The sequence below is a fragment of the Uloborus diversus genome, chromosome 4 (assembly GCF_026930045.1).
Source record: "Uloborus diversus isolate 005 chromosome 4, Udiv.v.3.1, whole genome shotgun sequence".
In the NCBI taxonomy this organism is placed as follows: Eukaryota; Metazoa; Arthropoda; class Arachnida; order Araneae; family Uloboridae; genus Uloborus; species Uloborus diversus.
In genome coordinates, this window is record NC_072734.1 from 160,699,880 (window position 1) to 160,724,179 (window position 24,300).

General features: G+C 36.1%; 1 protein-coding gene across 1 annotated transcript in view; it reads left to right on the forward strand.

Annotated features, from left to right (window-relative positions):
- The window catches only part of LOC129220957 (uncharacterized), a 24,269-nt gene extending 985 nt beyond the window's left edge, over positions 1-23,284 (forward strand). Inside the window, exons 2-4 of the mRNA XM_054855391.1 lie at positions 5,790-5,938; positions 10,345-10,412; positions 22,195-23,284. Coding sequence (XP_054711366.1) covers positions 5,790-5,938; positions 10,345-10,412; positions 22,195-22,638 — 661 coding nt within the window. The 3' untranslated portion in view covers positions 22,639-23,284. The remainder of the gene's footprint in view (positions 1-5,789; positions 5,939-10,344; positions 10,413-22,194) is intronic.
- Positions 23,285-24,300: the final 1,016 nt, after the last annotated feature.

The following is a 24,300-nucleotide window of genomic DNA, read 5'->3' on the forward strand; positions in this document are numbered from 1 at the left end:
AACAGTCTTTTCTAAGTTTTTACCAGGTGAAATGGTATTTATCACAAATTAATGATACTTAAATTTTTGGGAAGACAGATTTTCTCAATTTGCCGAATGGAACTCCAAATTTTGCCAAATGATGATAGTTTTGTAGAGTGAAACTCCAAATTTTGCCAAATCGTCAGAACTCCTATTGTCCGAATGAATTGAGATCGGACCCCATTCAGATAGTCAGGGCCGATCCTAGGGTGTCGGCCACCCGCGTGCAAAGCCCTAATGTGCCGCCCCTCAAGAGTAATTTGCATATTTTGACTAATCTTTAACGTCCATATAAATCTTTCTTCAAATTTCTATACCAAGTTCTAATTAAAACAAACAAACAGAAGAATGATGAACTTACGTATAAGAAGGAAGAAAAGTTTTATAGTAAGAAACTCCTTAGGTACAATTTTTATCTTTGAAGAAAGTAATAGATGCCAAAATTTACTAGTCGTAAAAACGCATTTTATAGTCTGTCTTGGGTGACATCAGAGGAAGGACGGAGGAGGGGGGATTGCTCCGAGAAGATTATCGAAATTGGCGTATGAAAAATAGTTTTAGTTCATCTTTGGTTGTGTTCAGTTGTAAGGACAAAAGAGTCGGGTATATTCAAGGTGCATAGAAATTTTCAAAATTGACGTCAAATATTGCAATTTTAGGAAGTTTTTCGAGACTTCAGGGGAAAGTAATGTTGGAGTTCTTTCCTAAAATTCTTTCAAAATTGAAATCAATTTGAAGCAATTTTTGGTGAGAGTAGCTAAGGAAGGATCGGCGCTCTTCTCGAAAATTTTCCGAAACTGAAGTTTCAAACACGCAATTTTGAGTTACCTTTGTTGACGTTACTAGAGGGAGGGAGATTCAATCATCTCCCATCGAAAGTTTTCGAAATTGAAGTTTAAAACGCAAATTTAGGCTGTCTTTGCTTACGGTAGGGGATCTGGCGGCCTTCCTCCGGGAGTTTTTGGGCACTATTGCTTCAAAAATCCATTTTCGGCTGTATTTGAAAACGATAGGGGTGACGTTAAAAATGTTCTGAACCGAAATATTTTTCGGAACTAAAATCCATTATGGGCTATTTTTGGGAAGAAAGGTGTGAAGAGTTACACAAGCCAGGCAGTTCTAATCCGGAATTTCTTAGACATTGAAGTCCCAAAATCGTATTTTAGGCATTGTTTGAAAACGATGAGACTAAGAGCGGGCGGGGGTTCAGTATGTCCTCACGAACTGTTTTTTGAAACTGAAATCAATTTCAGGCTAGTTTAGGCGGAAAGGGTTCTGTGGCTCCACGGAACCGTCTAAAAACGAAATTTTGAGGTATATAGTGATTGAGTTGGAGAAAAGGGGGATCCGGGGTCCTTCTCCGAAAGTTCTTGAAACTGATGTTTGAAACACGCAATTTTAGTTTGTTTTTCAATACGTTAAGTGAGAGGGGGTGGGATTAGAGGCCTCTCTAAAGACGCTAATTGAGACTCTTTGGTAGTAATGTTTGGGAGTGGATTTCGGGGCCCTCCATCAAAAAAATTTCGAAAAAGAAATCCGAAAAATGTCATTAAGCAATTTTTGATGACATTAGGAAAAGCTGTCCTTTGAAAACACATTTTGGATTTTAGAGCCAACATTTTTAGGCTATGTTTGATTAAGTTAAGGTGGAAGGGGTGAATCAGAGACTTAATTGGGTCCTTAAGTTTGGTGGTTCAACCAGCAAAATTTTGCGAGTTTTAAGTCCTAAAAACGCAATTTTAAGCCTTCTTTAGTCTCGTCAAGGAGGGTCATGGCATCCTTTTGGATCTTCGTTTTGGAGTTACATTTAAATTTGCTTCCCGGGGCCAGAGCCCTGTCCTCCTACCTGATAAGAAACCGGGTAGTTCATTCGGGATCTTAATTAGAAAAAATTGCCGTTAAGGGGGAAAATTACAAACTTTTAGTTCGCCATTCAAATATGTTTGACTCTCAGGGGAGACGCAATTTTCCACTCTCTCTTCACGCATCGACGATTGTTGAACACAGAATTTGTTATTTGAAATGCTTGCGAGAGTATCTAATCAGTATAGCTTCTTTTTTTTTTTTTTTTTTTTTTTTTTTTTTATAAATAAAAGATGTCTGCATTGTTTAGGTCTATAAAAGTTTGTGGGGTAAACATTAAACGCTCTCGGTGCTCTTTTTAGCAGGCACCCTTTCATGCTTCAGGAGGGGGGCTGGCATTTCCCTCATTTCTCCTCCCCTGTATTCATGCCTGATTACCGGTTCTGTCTCAAATTTTGCACCAAATGAAGCATGTGTGTAAAGAGTAGATATTAATGGACAATGAACCAACAAAATGTTCCCTAGCATTTTATTTTTCTTAAACTATGCTATGCTGTCGGGAAATCGACACTTACTTTGATAATTGAACATTTAAAATTCAGCATATTTATTCGACTTATTATAAGTTATCTTGTGAGAAATTCTTGAGGAATTTTGCTTGATTATAAGAACTATATGTGATGCGGTCCGCGGCCGCCCCTTGCTTTGGCCGCCCTTGTGCGGTGCACACCCTGCACACCTGCTAGGATCGGCCCTGCAGATAGTCAAAACTTCGGATATTTGAATTTTTCTGAAAAGGTTGTCTTCTCTAATTTATTAATGTATATTTGTAGAAACGTGGCAAATGAAAGGAAAAAAGAAAAAAAAAAAAAAAAAAAAAAACTGCAGTGAAACCTGTGTAAATTGACCGCTTGTGTTGCAATACTTTAGTGGTCAACTTACAGAGGTTGATTTATATGATAAGAAGAGCTAATTCCGTGCCTGAAAAAAGCGGTCAACTTAGACAGGTGGTCAACTTAAACAGGTGGTCAACTTCACAGGTTTTACTGCATTTTTCAAATAAAAGACTTTTTAATTTATCAAATAGAAAAGTGCGACCTTGCAGGCTGAGCTTACTTGTAAGTGTTGTACATTAAAACATTATGTACGTTGTGCGTACCATACTCAGGGCCGATCCTAGCAGGTGTGCAGGGTGTGCATCGCACAAGGGTGGCCAAAGAACGGGCAGCCGCGGGCCGCATCATATAGTTCTTATAATCAAGCAAAATTCATCAAGAATTTCTCAAAAGATAACTTATAATAAATCGAATAAATATGCTGAATTTTGAATGTTCAATTATCAAAGTACGTAAGTTTCGATTTCCCGACAGCATAGTATAGTTTAAGAAAAATAGAATGTTAGGGGACATTTTGTTGGTTCATTGTCCATCAATATTTACTCTTTACACACATGCTTCATTTGGTTGAAAAATTTATGACAGAACCGTTAATCAGGCACGGATACAGGGGAGGAGAAATGAGGGAAATGGCACCCCTCCTGAAGCATGAAAGGGTGCCTTCAAAAAGGAGCACCAAGGACGGCCACTAATGTTCCCCCCCCCCCCCCAAACTTTTATAGACCTAAACAATGAAGACATTTTTTTTGTAAAGAAAAAGAGAAGCTATACTGATTAGATACTCTCGAAAGCATTTCAAACAACAAATTCTGTGTTCAATAATCATGGATGCGTGGAGAGAAAGAGGGGAGTCAAACATATTTGAATGACGAACTAACATTTTGTAATTCTCCCCCTTTACGGTAATTTTTCCTAATTAAGATCCCGAATGAACAGCCCAGTTTCTGATCTGGTGGGAGGAAAGGGCTCTTTCACCGGAAAGCAAATTTAAATGTAACTCCAAAACGAAAATCCAAAAGGACGCCATGACCTCCTTGACGACACTAAAGAAGGCTTGACGTTGCGTTTCTAGGATTTAAATTTCGGAAACTTTCGCTGGTTGAACCACCGATCTTAAGGACCCAATTAAGTCTCTAATTCACCTCTTCCACCTTAACTTAATCACACATAGCCTGCAAATGTTGACTCTAAAATCCAAAATGTGTTTTCAGAGGACAGTTTTTCCTAATGTCATCAAAAATTGCTTAATGACATTTTTTGGATTTCTTTTTTGAAATTTTTGCGATGGATTGCCCCGAAATCCATTCCCAAACATTACTACCAAAGTCAGTCTCAATTAACGTCTTTAGAGAGGCCTCTAATCCCACCCCCTCTCACTTAACGTATTGTAACGTAACGAACTAAAATTCCTTTTTTCATACATCAGTTTCAAGAATTTTCTGAGAAGGATCCCGGATTCCCCTTTTCTCCAACCCTATCACTATACACCTCAAAATTTCGTTTTTAGACGGTTCCGTGGAGCCACAGAACCCTTCCTGCCTAAACTAGCCTGAAATTAACTTCAGTTTCAAAAAAACAGTTTGTCAGGGCACACTGAGTCCCCCGCCCGCTCTTAGTCTCATCGTTCTTAAATAATGCCTGAAATAGTATTTTGGGACTTCAATTTCTAAGAAATTCCGGATTAAAACTGCCTAGTTTATGTAACTTTTTACGGCGCTAATGCATACCCATCAATGGTCGAGGTGAGGTGGACAAAAGTCAATAGTTGTATTTTTTAGATATTAATATCGAAAAATATCCGAAAGATCCACCGAAGCTTCCCAGTTTCCTTAACGTCACCAAAGATAATATATAATTGCGATTTTAGAAATATCCGCTTGGGACCTTGGGAGCGCCAAAACCCTTCCTTCCCAAAAATAACCCATAATGGATTTTAGTTCCGAAAAATATTTCGGTTCAGAACATTTTCACGTTATTCCTATCGTTTTCAAATAAAGTCAACAATGGGTTTTTGAAACAATAGTGCCGAGAAACACCCGGAGAAAGGTCGCCAAATCCCCTACCGTAAGCAAAGAAAGCCTAAATTTGCGTTTTAAACTTCAATTTCGAAAATTTTCGATAGAAGATGATTGAATTTCCCTCCCTCTAGCAACGTCAAAGGTAACCCAAAATTGCGTGTTTAAAACTTCAGTTTCGGAAAATTTTAGGGAAGAGCGCGACCCTTCCTAAGCTACGCTCACCAAAAATAGCTTCGAGTTGATTTCAATTTTGAAAGAATTTTAGGAAAGAGCTCCAATATTGCTTTCCCCTGAAGTCTCGAAAAAGTTCCTAAAATTGCGATATTCGACGTCAATTTTGAAAATTTCTCCATGCACCTTGAATATACCCGACTCTTTTGTCCTTGCAACCGAACACAACCAAAGATGAACTAAAACTATTTTTCATACGCAAATTTCGGTAATCTTCTCTCGGAGCAACCCCCCCCCCCCCTCCTCCATCCTTCCTCTGATGTCACCGAAGACAGACTATAAAATGCGTTTTTACGACTAGTAAATTTTGGCATCTATTACTTTCTTAAAAGATGTAAATTGTACTTAAGGAGTTTCTTATTATAAAACTTTTCTTCCTTCTTATAAGTTCATCATTCTTCTGTTTTCTTTTTTTTTTTTTTTTAATTAGAACTTGATATAGAAATTTGAAGAAAGATTTATATGGACGTTAAAGATTAGTCAAAATATGCAAATTACTCTTGAGGGGCGGCACATTAGGTCTTTGCACACGGGCAGCCGACACCCCAGGATCGGCCCTGACCATACTTTAAATGAAACTGTAAGTTATTGATTGCTGAGCATCTTGGTGATCGCGGTCAAAATAAGCTGTTTGTCTGACTTTGCGAAGAGAAGGGTAATATCAATAACGCGCGTAGACACAATCATTATTTTTTTTTTTTTCGAATTCAGTACGTTTTCGACTTATTATTATTTTTTTTTCTTGAAATTCTGAAAGCAATTTGGAGTTTGGATAGTTGGAGATTGGAGTTCCACTGAAAATTAATTTTTATAATTTCAGGGAAGAAAAGGTCAAAGTTGAAACATCTGGTGAAGTTTCTCAATGGAGGTTTTATAAGAAAATCCAAGAACTGATTGCATTCCAACCTAGCGATGAATCGCCAACATTGTCTGAAAGTCTCAATTGCAAAATTGTAGAATATGGAAATGGTAAGCCTTCAAATTTTTATTTACTTTCAATATGTCATTCAAAGATATTCGGGTGTCAACGTAGCAGGAGGAAAATTTACCTTTGTTTTTAGAAACACATTATTGTACGTTCGAAGTCAAAAGGGGAGTCCCTATATATGTAGGCAGCCCTTCAACTGCTACGGAATCGCCGTAGTTGCTACAGAAATTAGTCAAATCGAAATTCAAAACAAAGCTACTAAAAGGATTTGCGATTTTACGACATCCACATTTATAAAAAGTTATTTCTTGAGACGACGGTTGTGTTCATGTTATGTTAGTTATAGTACGGTAATCGATACGAATGACAGGGTAACTAATGTTGGGGGCATTATATGTACTTGGGATTATAACGAGCCGAAAATTTCTCTCCCTTATTCATAAAATGTCTTTATATGTGTAGAGGCATGCACAGAAATTTAGTGACCTGTCACAAATAATTCTTTCGGGGCCTCCTCCATATTGTTTTCCCCAACATGTTCTCCACCCCTTGCACAATGTGCATTTTGTCCCCCCCCCCCCATCCCTTAAAGAAAAAAAAAAAGTTGTGCTAAGAAGATTTTTAAATACCTGTTCAAACCAACGAAAGTTTTTACAAATTCGTTTCTTTTGAGAAAACGTGTTATAGAATATAACCTGGACTAGAATTTTAAGTTTTGAAACGCTATTAATAGCTACATCAAGTTTTTTTACAAATGTATACACGTATACTAGCGCAGCCTGAATTTAGCTTTTTTTTGGGGGGGGGGGGGGAGAGGGGGAGAACTCATAATAGACCTCACCTGTACCATGATTATAAGTTAAATTACCATAGCAGGATTGGCAATGTGTGTAAAACAAAGGATTCTGATGTTGACTTTTCCGCACAAACCCATCTTGCTGCGCCCCTACCGCAGGGTATCGGTATTGTAGCATATTAGCAGTGGGGGCATTGGTCAAAAAAAAAAAAAAAATAATAATAATAATAATAATAATAAACATATAAATACTGCTCTTGCAGGTTGTTTTTGGCAGCAGACTGCATCTTCTGCGAAACAAAACGATAAGATAAGGACCGATAATACAATGCCAAATCATCCGTTTTCCTTTCTACTGCTATACCTAGGTTTATTATCATTTGTTTATTTCTTTCAGGAGATAAAATAGGATACAAAATCTTTTTCACAGATCAACCAGGTCCGTGTCGGGTACATTTTTATTTTTACTCAATATTTAACTTGAATTAAAATTTACTTTTTTTTTTTCCCAAAGGGAAGGGTTCACCTCTATATCCTTTCCCTTGATCACGGTCTCTTATCTCTTTCAATGTAAACAAAATGTGATTTCAATCATATCAATTTTAATTTCACAAATAATGTTAATAGTAAGAATATATAATTTGCAACTCCAATAAACTATAGGGGCACTGCAGCCACTGGTCTAATGGCGGATGAAAAAGGTAAAACAAACACACGCCGTAACTTTTAACTTGCTTTGACGCTTAGTGAATGACAGTAATTTTTTCATCGTGTTTGTAGGAAGCTTTCTTTTCTATTCTTCTGAAATTACATTACATCATAAACCATCTGAAGCCTGTAATTTACCCCTAAGAAAACACGTGGAGTGGAATGTTTTACCTTTTTCTTTAGTATTGTTAATCACCGCAAGGTAGAATATTGATAATATTTTTTGGTAATGTTTTGACATGCAAAGAAATGCTTTATTTTGACGAGGCTAAAATAGATTCGGTAACTTAATTGTTTTACTGGTAAGACTGTAATTTAAGGAGTATTTAGAAAGGAAAAACTGGTCAACAATGACAGGGATGCCTACCGGGGAAGGGGGGGGGGGGTCATGGCCCTGACTGCGGCATTGAAATTTTTAGAGGGGGTGTTTTGAGGGATATTTTTCTCACTTTTGGGGGAGGTTGCTCTTGCTTTTGGGGATTGGTCTCCGCGATATTGAGGGGGGTCCCCCCTCAATATCTGCGCCCTTGTCCTTAGGGGGTGGGAACCCCTGACAATGATCGCTATCTACTCAACACCACACTAGAGACTCTAATGTGGTGTTGCTGGAGCAGTGATCGTAAGTAGCGCGCTACATATAGCGACGCTACTGTAGTAGCTACAATGTTTTAGTTTGCTATGTAGCGTAATTCATCACTTAAACAAAAAGTAGAGTAGCGAGTAGTTCGATACAAAAAAAAAGTAGTTTGTAGCGATTTCTGGAAACTACTTTTAAATTAAGTTTAAAAAAATACAAAAATATTAATTTGAATTTTTGGCATCTTGAATTCAAATTATGTTTTTCGCAATCACGAGCGTGTGTGTGTATGAATGCGCGTGTGTATTTGTGTAGGCGCATATGTGTGTGTTTGTGTAGGCGCATGTGTGTGGGTGCGTGTGTGTGTGTATGTGTGCATGTGTGTGCGTGTTGTGTATGCAGTGCTGTGTGCGTACGCGCGTGTGTGTGTGCATGTAGGCATATGTGTTTGTGTCTGTGAGGAGGAATGAGTGTGTGTATGTGTGTGGTGTTTGTGTCTGTGAGCGGGCATGAGTGTGTGTGTATGCGCGTGTGTGTAGGATATGGACGCAACCTGGAGACGGTTTTCGCAAGAGGAGCAGCATCGTGAGGCCGGTCGACGCGGCGGTGGTGCTGGCAGAGGGTGCTGTGCTGGTGGGAAAATAAAATGATAGGAATTCAAAACAGTCAAATGAGAACAATAAGCAATCGTGATTGCTCAAAAAAAAAAAAAAAAAAGCATTTTATCAATAGCGTAAGAAAGGGGATAGTGTACAGATCCAGACCCCTAGCAATTAATTCCTATATAGAAAATTAAAAGTTTTTCTCCTCTGATTGAAAGATGTTTCCTTCATCTAATCAATTTTATGTATATATATATATGCCGATGTAAAATTTAAATCAAATTAGGACTGCTTCTATTTACATTTTTCAAAAACTTTTAAATCCTTTCTTGCAGTGAATATTCGTAAAAATGGTTTTAAAAAGAAAAATAGAAAGAAATGTTAATCGGGTTGTTTTTAAAATTGTAAAAGTTTTTTTTTTTTTTTTCTGAAAGAGCTTGCTTAAAAACATAGGATCGGACCTTTTTTTTAAATAATTTGTTTAAGTTTAATATTTTTTAAAAATTACTTAAATCGGTGCGCTTTTATTTTTATGTTTCTGCCGATGACATCACAAATGATGAAATGCCATTCGGTGTTGCCATTCACAGAACAAAATATTTAATTCGCATCTTTACTCACGTGTATTGGCAACGATAGGGTTGATAGCAAGGAACGCGTAGAGCGCAATTTTAATTCGCTTCTCGATTATCATAACGTGGAAACGCGGTACAAAATGCGCCAAAGAGCATCATTTGTGACGTCATCAAGACCACGCCTTGTTTGAAAAATCGGACATTTTGAAAAATTAATTAAAAACTAACTGTTGGGAAAATGAAAGTATTTTCTGGGTCCATGGTTTTTTTTTTTTTTTTTTTGCTTATTCTATCAACTTCAGTGACAAAAAGAACTACTTTTGACTACAGGAAACAACCCAATTCTAAGTAATATTCCATGTTCAAATGAGCTAATTTATTAATCTGAGCAACTTTTCAAATTTTTTCCGTTCAATCCTCAAACAGTGTGTGTGTATGCTTTTTATTTACTTTTTATTTATTTATTTATTTATTTATTTTTAAGTAGCGAAGTAGCGATTACTTTTCAAAAGTAGTTTGTAGTCGCTACATTAAAAAAAAGTAGTTGTAGTCGTAGTTAACTACATTTGTAATAAAGTAGTTGTAGTTTGCTACAAAAAAAGGTAGTTTTTCCAACCACTGCTGGAGTTAGGGTTAAAATTTCAACTATCAATTTTTTCTGTATATCACCAAACAGACAACTGCTTCGTTCAAATGTAGAAGCAATTTTTAGCCGTCATTCCTTGACGGGGGATTTTCTACTTTAACAATAATAATAATAATAATACAATAAATAATAACTAAAAATAATAACCAAACTTAAATTTGTTAGAGGGGGGAATTTGACTGAAATTCCGAATTTTACCGACTTACCAAATGATAAAATATGAATTTGAATTTTTGCCTACTTTAAAGAGACATCAGGTATACTTTTTCTCGTAATCAAAAAAAATTTTTTTTTTTTTTCCAAATTCGCCGAACGTCAGACAAAATTCACCGAATGAAGAAATTTTTTGGGAGGTCAAAGTGACCTCTCATCGGGGAGTCCCTGAGCACTAATAAAAGTTTAACCTAAGCTGAGTCTTCAACAACCAGATAAAGCAGAAAATAATAGCATTTTTAATAATGTATTGTTTTTATGTATTCACTTATGCTTTCAGAACTTCGATGACTTACGGTCGACTTAAACCTCTCCTTTTATTATTTTCAGATTCTTTTGTTCAAAGATGTTGGGAAACAGAGGTGCATGACTCCAGCAACAATGAAGTCTCTAACACAGTAAGATTATTTTCAGTTAGTCAGAATTACTACTAAGAGTCTATTGTATATTTTCAAATTCATGGAATAATTTGATAACATTTATGTATAGATATATACAGTATAACTTCGATTTAACGATACCAGATTTAACGATTTCCTCAATTTGATGATACATTTCACTGGTCCGGATTTGACTGCATTGAATGTCTATGCTCCTCGATTTAACGATATCCTTGATTTAACGATAACTTTTCCAGTTCCTTGACAATCGTTAAATCGGGATTACACAGCACATAATAGAGAAGAAGGAAAAGGTGTAAAAACGGGCATAGGTGTAAATATGGGAACTAGATTGTGTCCGTCCCCCCCCCCCCCAAAAAAAAATAAATAAATTAAAAATAAAATAAAATAAAAAACAAAGGTTGATTTTTTTAAATCGCACACTCTTATATTTTTCCATTTAGGTCAAAACAATTGTGAAAAAAGTTTATATAATTTAAACAACGGCAACCCGCGCCGACTTGCGTCTGAAAGTGTAAACCAGCCTTGCCCGAATATTTTTTTTTTTTTTTTGAAAGTTCGAAATGTCGTGTTGATAAAACGTTGCCCCTATAGCCTTACATGTACCACAAAATTATTCATCCAAATTTAAAAATATATTTAGGTGTCCAGCAGAAGGCCTAAAATTTATAATTTTCAACAAAAAAATTATTTTTTTTCAATTTACCTTTTGAAAAATTACATGTACATTTAAAAAATATATAAAGTTCAAAAATTATTAGCGAACACATTTTCAAATCAAACATTTGCGAATGAATAATAATAAAAAAACTATCTATTTAAAATTAAAAATTTAACGTAAAATTGAAAAATCCATATTTTGAGTACCATGTGGCAGATGTTTTTGAAACTTCAATTTTGGGAATTTGCAGGGGATTGATTTTAACCCTTTTTTTAAACAAAAGAATCGATCTGGGACAGTCTCTGACCCTAAAGTCAATAAATATGGCCTATAATTGCGTTTTTAAGGCTTCAATTTTTAGAAATTTCCACCGAGACCTCTGTAAATTTTTTCCCCAAGCATCAGCAAAGAAAGCCTAAAATTGAGTTTTTAAACTATAATAAATTTTAAAATTTTTCTGGGGGGATTACCCCGGAAAATCCCCCCCCCCTTCTATCAGGTCATTTTTTCCCCCTTCAATGTTGCGCCCCCTCCCCACACCACGAAAAATCTTTTTGATTGTGCTACTAGTCACGAAATGTTTTTGTCCTAGCAATTAAGTGAATTAGGAACTCTAAATGCCAATAGTTAGTCCAAAAATTAATTCCATGAATTCAATTATTTGTCTGAAAATATTTTATGACTAGTGGTACCCGCACGGCTTTGCCCGTAATAGAAAATTAAAAGGTCTTTTGGTTCGCCTGTATATTTATAAATAATGTATGGTGAATTTTCTCGCCAATTGACTTGTGCCCATGTTACGGTTCCACGTAATGATAATTTCGTAATTTACTCGTCCATCTTATGAGAATTTTGTTCTTAAAATTGGAATAGAAAAAGAACCACATCGAATTTTCGAAAAATCGCTTCGTGGTGCACACCCCCATGCTACAGACTAACTTTGTGCCAAATTTCATGAAAATCGGCCGAACGGTCTAGGCGCTATGCGCGTCATAGAGAGATCCTGAAAGACAGAGATCCAACAGACAAAGATCCTGACAGACAGAGGGACTTTCCGCTTTATTATTAGTAAAGATAAAGATATTGCAAGTTCAGTTATGAAATGTTCGGTACTTTGTGGCTTAGAAAGAAAACCTGTGGATATATTATTCATGTGCACTGAACTTATAATCAAATGTGGATGCTTTTCTCACGAGTCACGAAATATTTCACGTTACATAGTTTGCAAACCATCTTAAACTTAAATATTCTGCCGGCCGGTATGTATAGTTCTGTCATCCAAATGTATTGTCCGTTTTCCACGAGATGGTACTTCGCCCCGCCTTCTCGAACGTAGAGTTCAATTTTACACGATCGGTTAACATATCCCCGTGCTTGTAAATGCGACAACCAGACAACCTTCACTGTCTGTTGCTACTTTCGTCATTCTTACATTTTAAAAACTGCATCTTTTGCGACAAAATGCTATGATCCGAATATGCTTTCTGCCGAAAATAGCGAAATAGAATCATCGAATGCGACGACTAAATTTTTCATAAAAAACTTAATTTTTCAGACAATCGCTACCAATTTTATTATTTTTTTTCGGTAGAAGGGAAAAAAAATGTTTTGACCCATTTTACAAGTTCGGCGCGTCCAACTAGCCGATTATGCAAATAGAAATCTCGTTAACTACAGCTAAATAGCCCCCACAGTGAGAAATACCCCACAAAACACCTCCCTAAAAAATTTCAGTGGCGCAGCCTGCGCCATGATCCCCCTAGGACCCCCCCCTTGCAAAAAAAGAGAGCAAGAGGGAGAAAATATCAGGGAGTCAGTGAACCAACCAAAGAACTTTTAATGGTTACTTCAGCAGCCTCAGCCTGTCCCCAAACCGGAGCAGTCCATTTACCCCATACGCAAGAGGGATGCGAGGATCGGATTTGGGTTCCTCACAAGAAAACTCTGCAATCTTTTCCCCCCAGTCCTTCCCTCCGCCCATCTGTGATGTTAGAAAATCTCACCCCCGGGGTATGGGGGACTGGGTCTCAGTGGGGAATCGGTTGAAGTACAACACGGGACGGGACAAGCGACGAGTTCTTCGCTCTGTTCTGTTGGACCGCTGGAATTCGAGCATTCAGGAGAACGTTTCTCGTCATTCCAATTTGGGACAGTCTTGTATGACTCGTTAATGGTATACACACAAAAATTCGTCTCTCTTCAACAGATTTCTTTTCTTTTACACGGAAGCAACATTTCCAGGAATGTCTGGCCCTACAACAAGAGAACCACTGAGTGTTAATCTCGTTAAAAAATTTATTAAAACATATTACAGTTATCCTTGTTTGTGGAATCCTAAATCTCCGGACTACTTGAACAAACCAGTGAAAGAAAAAGCCTACAAAATACTTGTGAAGTTGTGTTCAACCGAATGTCCAAACGCGGATATAAATTTCGTCAGACTCAAAATTAATTCTTTGCGAAACGCATTCCGGAAAGAAATAAGGAAAGTTAAAGCTTCACAGTTGGTGGATCATCCCAGTGAAGTATACGTCCCGAAACTTTGGTACTTCAATTTGCTTAAATTTACACTTCTCGAAGAGGAGCCACTGTCAATTCAATCCACTGAAGAAGAGAGCTTCAATATTGCTGAAGTCGAAGAATATTTTGAGGTAATATAAATTTATTTTTCACTATTTTCCATGCCTGAAAAAGTCGAACCTCCGGTAAAAGAGACTCATAACTCAAAAAAAAAAAAAAAAAAAAAAGTAAAAATGGGCAGTAAATTTTACAGGGTTCGTACTTCCTTAAAAGAACTCTTAGAAAACCCTTAATTTTCTGAAAATTTCCTTAATTTTTTGAAAATTATATCAAGTTCAGTCCTTGTTTTCTTATTTGTTCTATTTTACCCTTCAGATCTTCATTCTTCGGGATATCTGCCGAAAACGTATGTTTGGGAGACATGCTAACGACGTCGAACACGTGATTATTTCAATCTTTTTGCATCCTGCAAATATTTCAGTTATTTTAAATGTTGAAAGGTTTTTTACCATATGCTACTTTATATCTGCTTATTTTATTGATTATTTCAATAATATTTTTATTTCTTAAATTTATTTTAGAAAAAATGCAAAGGAATGTGGTCCAACTCCCACAGTCTCGGATTAAATAACCATGACAAGTTTCAATACAAATTGTATTAAAACTTGTCATGTTTTTTTTTTTTTTTTTTTTTCGTGCATTTAAGAAAAGTTTAGGTTATGCTTTAAAACCTGTAAAATGTTTTGGAATTTCATGATTAAATGAAGCAACTTCAAGGTTTTTTTTTTTTTTTTTTGATCCTGAAATAGTATTATGGGTGTTTTTCAAACCAAATTATGAGTTTCAATGCGAGGAAAAAGGATAATCAATTATATATTTATTTTCAATTCTTGCTGTGTGAAAGTACGTTCTACCACAAAAGGAAAACTTAGATTTTTTACTCTGCTGTTAATTTTTACTTCACAAACAAACCTAATTTTAAAATTGACATTCTCATTTTCAAACCTTAAATTCATATGTTTTTAGTTAAACGAGCTGATATGTGCGTCACATGACTTCCTTTTACTCCAATTTAATGTCATTTTCCCATTATTGGCAATTTTAATGTGATTCAATAGTTTTCTCTCTAAATATCACCAACAGTGGCTAAATTGAAACCAGACTAAAAAAATATAAAAAAAATCTCCAAATTTGTCGCCAAGTTGGTGACAAAACTTGGCGACCAAAATGGCGGTATATCGCCAAGTGTCCGCCAAATTATAACACCACTTGAGTTTACATCGAAATTAACAATGATTTCCCCCCAAAAAGGGGCAAAAGACCCCTTTAGAAACACCCGAATGCAATCAAAAGGGGAGGTGCACACCTAGACCCCGCTAGGAGTCTACGTACCAAATTTCAACTTTCTAGGATTTACCTTTTTGAGTTATGCGACATACATACGTACATACAAACGTCACGAGAAAACTTGTGTAATCAACTCGGGAATCGTCAAAATGAATATTTCGCGTGTCTATACGTTCTTTGGCACTTTTCCACGTGTGGACGAGTCGAAAAAAAAATTCAACATTCATTCGGAGGTGAGCAAAATGGAAATTAAGGTCGATTTTTGAGTGAAATTTTTTTTGCAATACAATACTTCCTTTTTTGTAAAAGGAAGTAAGAAAAGACATTTTTCTCTAAAGAATATAAAAACTTGATATTACTGAGTGCTGCAGCCAAGATTGAACTCTAGCTTCATCTACCCCTTTATTCGAGGACTTGGGAGTTAGAAATTGCTGCCTCTCTTTCAAAATCTAAATTCGTATAGAAATAAACAAACTTGCGAGAAATGGTGCAATATAGCAAATTTGTACAAAATGAGACTTTAGTAACAATAACAAATGAAAAGCAATAATAACAAAACCATAGTTTAAATATATTGAAGAAAAGAGGTTTTAGTTCTTTTCCTTTAATTTGCCTCTAACTCCAATAATGTATGCTTTAAAATGCTAAAAAATAATGCTTTAATATACAACTAATTTTCTACATAAATGCTATGCTTTAAGAGCAATATGTGTCATGTATTGTTTTAATTACTATTGAATTATTTCAAGCATAATTAAAAAGGAAAAATTAATTTGAATTCTGAAATTTTGAATTCAAATTATGTTTTTCGCAATCACGAATTGCAACAGGACCCTACCCATTGGTTTACTACCCTACTCACTTGTTTCTAGATAAGGCTCCTGTCCCTCCAAGTCTACCTCTCATCTTGAACGGAGACGTGTGTATTAGTTGTGTATGTGTAGGCTTTTGTGTGTGCGTAGACCTGTGAGTATGTGTGTATGTGTGTGATTGCGTATATATACGAGCGTGCATGTGTGTAGGACGGCAGCGACCAGGAGCGGCTACCGGGAGACCGAGTCGCACCTGCAGGTGACGGTGGGGGTTGAAAAAGGCACGGACACCAAAGACGGTCAAATGAGAACAATAAGCAATCGTGAATCGTGATTGCTCAATAGGGAAAAAATTTCGTATTATCTTTGAAACTGGTCAATTAGCCATTTTTGGTGAATTTTAGAATGTCATGGACTAGTGGCTATTTTGATCTATCTCATCTCTTTTCTGTTTGATTTTTAGAACTCTTTTTTTTTTATTTCCTCCTTTTTGCTCTCTGACTACTCTCATCCCTGTGATGTATGAAATTTTAAAAAAATTTTCACGGATTATGGGACATTCCAGTCATTTGCGCCTCTCCCTGTTTTTACTTCCTTTTGTATTCGCGAAAAAATTTTCACTCAAAAATCGACCTTAATTTCCATTTTGCTCACCCCCGAATGAATGTTGAGTTTTTTTTCGACTCGACCACACGTGGATAAGTGCCTAAGAACGTAACAACACGCGAAATATCCATTTTGACGATTCCGGAGTTAGTTACAACGAGTTTTCTCGTGACGTCTGTATGTACGTATGTATGTATGTGCGTATATGCGTATGTATGTCGCATAACTCAAGAACGATATGTCTTAGAAAGTTGAAATTTGGTACGTAGACTCCTAGTGGGGTCTAGTTGTGCACATCCTCTTTTGGTTGCATTCAGGCGTTTCTAAAGGGGTCTTTTGCCCCTTTTTGGGGGGAAATCATTGTTAATTTCGATGTAAACTCAAGTGGTGTTATTTATAATTTGGCGGACACTTGGCGATATATCGCCAGTCTTTTAGTCGCTAAGTTTTATCGCCAACTTGGCGATAAATTTGGCGATTTTTATAAAATCTGATTTGAATTTGGCCACTGTTGGTGATATTTAGAGAACAAAAATTGAATCACATTAAAATTGCGAATAATGGGGAAATGACATTAAATTGGAGTAAAAGGAAGTCGTGTGATGCACACATCAGCTCGTTTGGAAACAATATTATGCATTTGTGTACGTGTATACTATATAGTATGTATCACAAGTACTTTGCCCTCCCCCCCCCCCCCGGAAAACTTTGAAATATTGACCTAAAGTTATGTAATCATTTCCGATGAGTCCTTAAAATTGTTTTGGTACTTAAAATGTCCTTAATTTTCACTTAAAAATGAGTATGATCCCTGTAAAAATTAGAGTTAAATGTTTATTTTTCGTGTATTAATCCTGTGTATTTGCTTTAATGTATAAATCATTCGAGATAATTCCGATAATTGCTAGAATTAGAGCAACAGATTATTCTACTTACTGTAGAACTGTAGACTACAGTTATTTCGCACAATTGAATACATATTTTAGAAGTAATACAAATGATAATGCCTCAGATGAATGAAAATTAAATCAAAAACCGCATTTAAAATTTTGGTTAAAATTTTTAAATGCCTTTCCAGGGATTTTGTTGATTTCGAGTAATGTCCAACTTGCACTGGAGGTTTGAAAGGTAAGAATTTTGACAAGTTTTCATATTTTAAGTAGGCTGAAATCGAGTCAACCATTGTTGGAAAGGAGATAAGACGCTCCATGTGTGTATGTGTGTGAACACTTTCTTCAGTAGCTGCCCCGTATCAAAAAGTTATGAGGAGGGAAACCCGATAGGAACTGCTGCTGATCAGTCTTCAGTGCCAATCGCCCCAAGAAATGATACGTAGGGGGTAGGGAGGAGGGGGGGTATCAATAAAAATTGATTCCTTCAGCCTCTGAAAAGTTCCTTCATACCGTTTATACAGAAACATAGTGAATAGAAAATCCGATGGCCCTTGTTAAGGACATGAAGGAAAAAGGGGGGGGGGGGACTTAAAAGAACAAAAAAGTGAAGAAATTTATGAAGAATATTTCTGTGCAACTTCAGACAGGCAACTTCCAAAACTCCCAAATTTTCGTTTAAATGTGGAAGCAGTCGAAGTTTTTGTTTGAAAGATTGGATCGCTTATCGACTGGAGTTCGCTTCGATCACTAATTACTGTAGCGCGGTAGCTTGGCGAGTTTGCCGATAAACAATAGAGTTGCGGGGTTATTTTACGGTGTCAAAACTACTGTTCATGTAATTTATTTTATTTATTTATTTATTTATTTACTTTTTTTTTTGGTTTTTTTTAGCGAAATATTTTGAATTGTAAAGAATTGTTTTTAGGTTTTTATTTGGCGTTTACGCATTTTAGTTAAAGAAAATTATTTCTTTTCACCAGAGGGGTGGCGAGATTCGTTTTCATCAAATGACTTTTTTTTCTTTGATCGGATCACTAATCGATCGGAGTTTGCTTCGCTCACTAATCGGCTGGGTTACGGTAACGCGGTCGCTTGGCGAGTTTGGCGATAAACAATAGATTTGCGCGACAGTTTATATTTAAAGGTTCTGTTAATGTGATTTTATATATATATATCTATCTACATATATATATGTTTTTTTTTTTTTTTGTAAAATTATCATCATTTGGCAACAATTTGGAGTTCCATTCTTCAAATTGAGAGTTTCCGTCCTCCCAAAAAATTAAGTTCAGGTTCCGCTCTTCAGGTCCGAACTGGTCTGTTGCCCCTTCCCTGTCAAGATTTTAGAAGCAATGTAATTATAGCAGAATTATAGTAGTATTTATTAACCTAACTAAACACCAATAATTCTAACTTTTCAATGGGTTCCCAAAGCAGATGTAATATAAGTAATAGCCAATATAAATACATAAATAATAGCCAATGATCGAGTAACCCGCGAGTTTCAACAATGAAACTCGCGCCACGGCATGATAAATTGATAATATTTTTTGGTAACGTTTAACATGCAGGGAAAATCTTTATTCGCAACTCCACAGCTCGAATACACTACCTTGCGGTGGTGAACAATACTAAAGAAAAAAGTTAAAACATTCCATTCCACGTGTTTTCTTTGGGTTAAATTACAGGCTTCAGACAGTTTGTGGTGTAATGTAATTTCAGGAGAATAGAAAAGAATGCTTCCCACAAACACGATGAAAAATTACTGCCGTTCACGAAGCGTAGATGCAAGTTATAAGTTACGGCATTTGTTTGTTTTACCTTTTTCGTCCGCCATTAGACTGACTGCAGTGCCCCCTATAGTTTATTAGGGTTGCGAATGGGGTTGTTTCCTTCAGTCAAAAGTACTACTTTTAGTCACTGAAATTGATAGAATAAGCAAAAAAAAAAAAAATAATAATAATAATATGGACCCAGAAAATTTTTTTCATTTTCCCAACAGTTATTTTTTAATTATTTTTTTAAAATGTCCAATTTTGCAAACAAGGCGTGGTCTTGATGACGTCACAAATGATGCTCTTTGGCGTATTTTGTACTGCGTTTCCACGTTATGATAATCAAGAAGCGAATTAAAATTGCACTCTACGCTTGCTATCAACTCTATCGTTGCCTATACACGTGAGTAAAGATACGAATTAAATATTTTGCTCTGTGAATGGCAACACAGAATGGCATTTCATCATTAGTGATGTCATCGGCAAGAAATGTAAACAATGAAAGCGCAACGATTTAAGTAATTTTTTTAAAATATTAAACTTAAACAAATTATTTAAAAAATGGTTAGATCCTATGTTTTTAAGCATGTTCTTTCAGAAAAAAAATACTTTTAAAATTTTGGAAACGACCCCATTGTGACAATGCTCTGGTTTCCCTTCAAACTTCTGCTAATCTTTCGCCTTTTTTCTGTGACAAGGCTGAACTCGATCCGTAACTTAACTTTTTTCCTGGTGAGGCTGTGTCATTTCAGAAGAATGAAGAAACAAAAGAAGGGTCAACAATGAACGCTACCTACTGGAGTTAGGGCTACAATTTCAACTGTCTAAATATCACCAAACAGGCAATTGCTTCGTTCGAGTAGAAGCAATTTTCACCCGCCATACCTTGACGGGCGACTTTCTAGTAAAAAGATAATGTACGACAGTTGCTTCTGTAGAAATTGAAGCAACCGTCAATTCAAAGGCTTTTTTTTTTTTTTTTTTTGTGGTTTCATTTTAAATGCTTTTATTTTGGATGGAAAGAGGGGGGAAGCTGCCCTCCATTGCCCTCCTTCTGGAGACGCCCATTAACTCAAGTTCTATGGAAGCTACAGAGTTGCATGACGGCTCATTTTAAAAATAATTACGTGCACTCTTGAATAAGTTTCGAAGGTACTGTTTTTTCAAAAAAAAAAAAAAAATGACATTCAAAAGTTTAAACATATTTAAGATAGTGTCCTTACATTTTTTTTAGCTACATATTTTTTTAATTTTAATCTAGTTTAGTGACATCCAAACTACTACTCCATCTACAAAGTGGGCCCTTGAAGGAATCAGCAGTTACAGTAAATAATGTAGGACACATGTTAGCAATTTTTGCTATAGCTGTTTACTTTGTAACCTATCGATAATGTGAGTCGATTTTCACGCAAAAAGTTTGTGCCAACCTCTCAGGTCGTTTGCTGCATACACTTGAAATTATTAGCATCCAACAATATGTCAACATATATACGAAGAAATAAAACTAGTGTATTGTGACCAATCAAGAAAGTTACTTCTATATCGTTCTTATGAATGCTTGACACTACGTATTGTTATCCTAATTATTAAGGTTTGGTGTCCTGTTCGAGATAAGATGCAAATTTTAGGTGACGAAGGCATTTCAAAGTTACATTATGTGATCATTAAATTTGGCTTTTAAACTGTTAAGTGTCTGTAAGTTTTTAACCTCACCGTTTTTCTTTTTCTAAAGTACAAAATGTAAGAAAATAGTGCTGAGTCCAATTCAAGACCCGACTATGAGTTTTGAGGACACTGGACACGTTATTTGGTGTCATCCCCCCTCCCTCCACCCGCATATCTTATATAGAGAAGTAATAAAATGCTTTGAAGCTTGCACCTAACACTAAGATTTACACTAAGATAGGCTAGATTTGGCAAAATCTTATATTACAATGGTACCTGTATTCAATTGGAAGCAATTCATATAATACATTTTTATTATAATGTAAGATCTCAAAAATTTTGACTGGCCTGCAATAGGCAGAAAATATCAAACATTTCTATGATATAACTTTTAAATACAATCTAATAGTATAAATTTAGAGCTGAGTTAGGATTGACTTTGGAATTTGCAAAAAAGATTAAAATTTTTAAGTAGAATTTTTTTTCCACATTTATTATTTACCATTTTCCATTGTGAAATAACTCCAATTTGAAAAACTTTAACAACAGATTGGATGCGCCCCAAATTTTTGAGCCCCATCCATGTGCCCATGCCTTAACCAGGCACTCCAATTTATTTCTTACTAGCTGTACCTGACGCGCGTTGCTACGCCAACAAAAAAATACATCATTATACTGATTTTCATGACAATCGGTTGAACGGGGCAGAAGTTGCTACTCTGCAGTGCCACCTGGTGGCGAGTGGCTTCAACGAGCATATTATGCACCTTCTCCGTGGAAAAATACATATAAATAGCAATTTTCATAATAATCGGTCCAGGTATCAAGTGAAGCCGTGACTATACTCAAATTTTGTACTCACGCAGTTTGCAAGATCAATCAATCGCTAAAAATATCAAATAGAAAAAGTTTTAAATCCCCCCGTTGCATGAAAAGCCATAAAACAATAAAGAAAGAATTTATTTGTTCAAACTCAAGAAAAATGGCAACAGCTAACTTCATATCAATGAGATCTTTCACGCGAATTAATTTCTGCAGCCGATAATTTTATACGTATTTATCTAATGGATTGTGACTTAAATTGGAATAAAAAAGGAACTATCGATCGGATTTTTTTCGAACTGGTCTATAAACATTCCCAGTACCAAAAATAACAAACGGTGAAAGTTTCAGCCAAATCTGCCGGGTAGTTTTTGAGTTCATGGATGACATACAGACAAACATTCATTTATATATATATATAGATTTTCTACAAAACAAAGCATTACTTCTCCATTTGTTGAACCTATCATTGTTTCTTTATTTTTGCAGTCTGATTTATTATTTACCATTTTGCGTTGTGAAATAACTCCAATTTGAAAAACTTAACAACAGATTTGGTGCGCCCGAAATTTTTGAGCCCCATGTGCCCATGTCTTAACCAGGTCCTCCAATTTATTTCTTATTTTCCACAAAACAAAGCATACTTTTAAACCTAGCATTATTTCTTTATTTTTGCAGTCTGATCATGAAAGTGATGAAGACGGCTCCATTCAAATCTGCCTGAACCCTGCAAGTCCAGCAGTTACAGAAGCATCCACCTCTTCAGCAGCAGATCGCTTGGACTTACCTCCTCAGCATGGCGATGGAAGCAGAGACGAGTCTTCTCAACTGACGCGTTCTTCTACCATTGCAACTTCCAAATTGAAAAGAAGTAGGACTTCTGACCCAGAACCTTCGATCGCAAATGGAGATTCTAATATTAAAATGAAAGCAAATGTAGAACGAAGCGAGTGCGAGGTGTTCGCAGAACTGGTTCTAAAGAAGTTGAGACGGTACAATCCAATTACAAGACACATTGTGGAACATCATATCAATACCATTTTGTTCCAAGCAGATATGGGACAGTACAGTGATCCTACGCCATATATGAATTGGAGTTTCAACACAAGCAATAGTCATTGACAGAAATATAGGAAACTTAAATTGTTGTCTGAACTTAAACAGTGAAAAAGAGCGGCGAAGCTCCCGGTTTTGAGCTTTTTGCATGATATCAAAGAACGTCGAGTATTCGCGATTTCCAACTGTAGAAGGAGTTCTAGACAAAATTGCTTTTACTTCATCTGTGTTGATTAGTCTAAAGCCTTCCTAGTAACGGCACGTCCGCCATCTTGGGGTTAAATACCAATTACTTCCTGTGTCTGCTATAATGAAGTAGCGTGTTTTCTTCTTGATTGTAGATTAACATGGAGTTAAAAAAATATCAAGGAGAAAAACGCGGAAGGTCACCAAAGCAGACATAGGAAGAAAGCATCGTTTAGCCCCAGGATGCCGGACGTGTCGCTACTTATTACACGATTCAGGGCTTTAGATTAGTCTAGTTGAGTCACTAGATTAAATCTCGTCTGGATTTAAAAGTTAAAATCAAGCGTTTTCCAGCAGCTCCAGTTAAAGGTCATTTCAACGTCAACTGCATGTCAACTCCTTGATATTTATAATGGTGACTATTCCATTTCGAGTGATGTATGTAAATATTCTGGATTTACTCAGTATGTAATAATGTACGAAAAATCATGTTATTTTGACTTCAGTTTTATATAGCACTGGAATAAAGTTTTGGACTATATATAAATTTCCAAGTTGCTTCACTGTGACTTTAGTTCGTAAACGAAGTTTTAAACTACTTCAAGCCATGATCAAAATATTGTAGCAATAGAAAACGCATTAGTTGTATACAGAATGACTTAAATTAAGCAAGGAAAAATGTTTGAACCACTTACTTTTTTGTGGTTAAAATAAAGCGAATAGAAATAAATCATAAATTATTATATTCTGTTAGTTTTTCATTTAATCTAACTATTTGAAACAAACTGAAGCCGCATAGGAGATCATTTCAACACGGTAGAGTCAGTGGCGTAGCCAGAATTTTGTTTCTGGAGGGGCTCAAGTGCTTACAACAAAAGATAATTTTTTTTTAGACTAGAGGCCCCAAAGTGAATGAACCCCCCCCCCCCTCCCTGCAGAGGGAAGAGAAGAGTACCGCGAAGTGCCCGAAGTATCAATGTACGAAGGGGAGTTGGAAAATAAGTTTCCTCTGTTGGCTGTGGTCAGAATTGTGTATAAAAATGAAAAAATAAAATGAGACATCAAAAATAAGACATTAACTTTATTTTCCCACATAAATGCGAAGGACATTGAGACACTTGTGATATCGCTTGGTATGCTTCAGAAAGCCTTCCGGGAAAAACTGGCTTTGCATACGGAAGAAGCGTTCAACGACTTGTTTGACTTCAGCATTACTTCCAAAGCGCATTTCGCCAAGATTCGGAACTGAAAGTAAGTAACACGCCATCTGGCGAGAGAATCTAAATAGGATAACATGCTATTTGCACGTAGATCTGTGTGTTGAGTTTTTGAGCAGCAGAAAAAAAAAAAACATCCGTGGATATCAATTTATTGAACGAATATGAAAAGATCTCAACCTGTTATGTCTGCAGAAGCTATCGTTTAAGAGTAAAAACTCCTGCTATATCTGATAAACGCATTATAAAAATACTTGTCTTGTCACCGCTTGTCACTTCATCCTATTTACGAATCACGATCATTCGCATCCTGCTTGTGAGACAT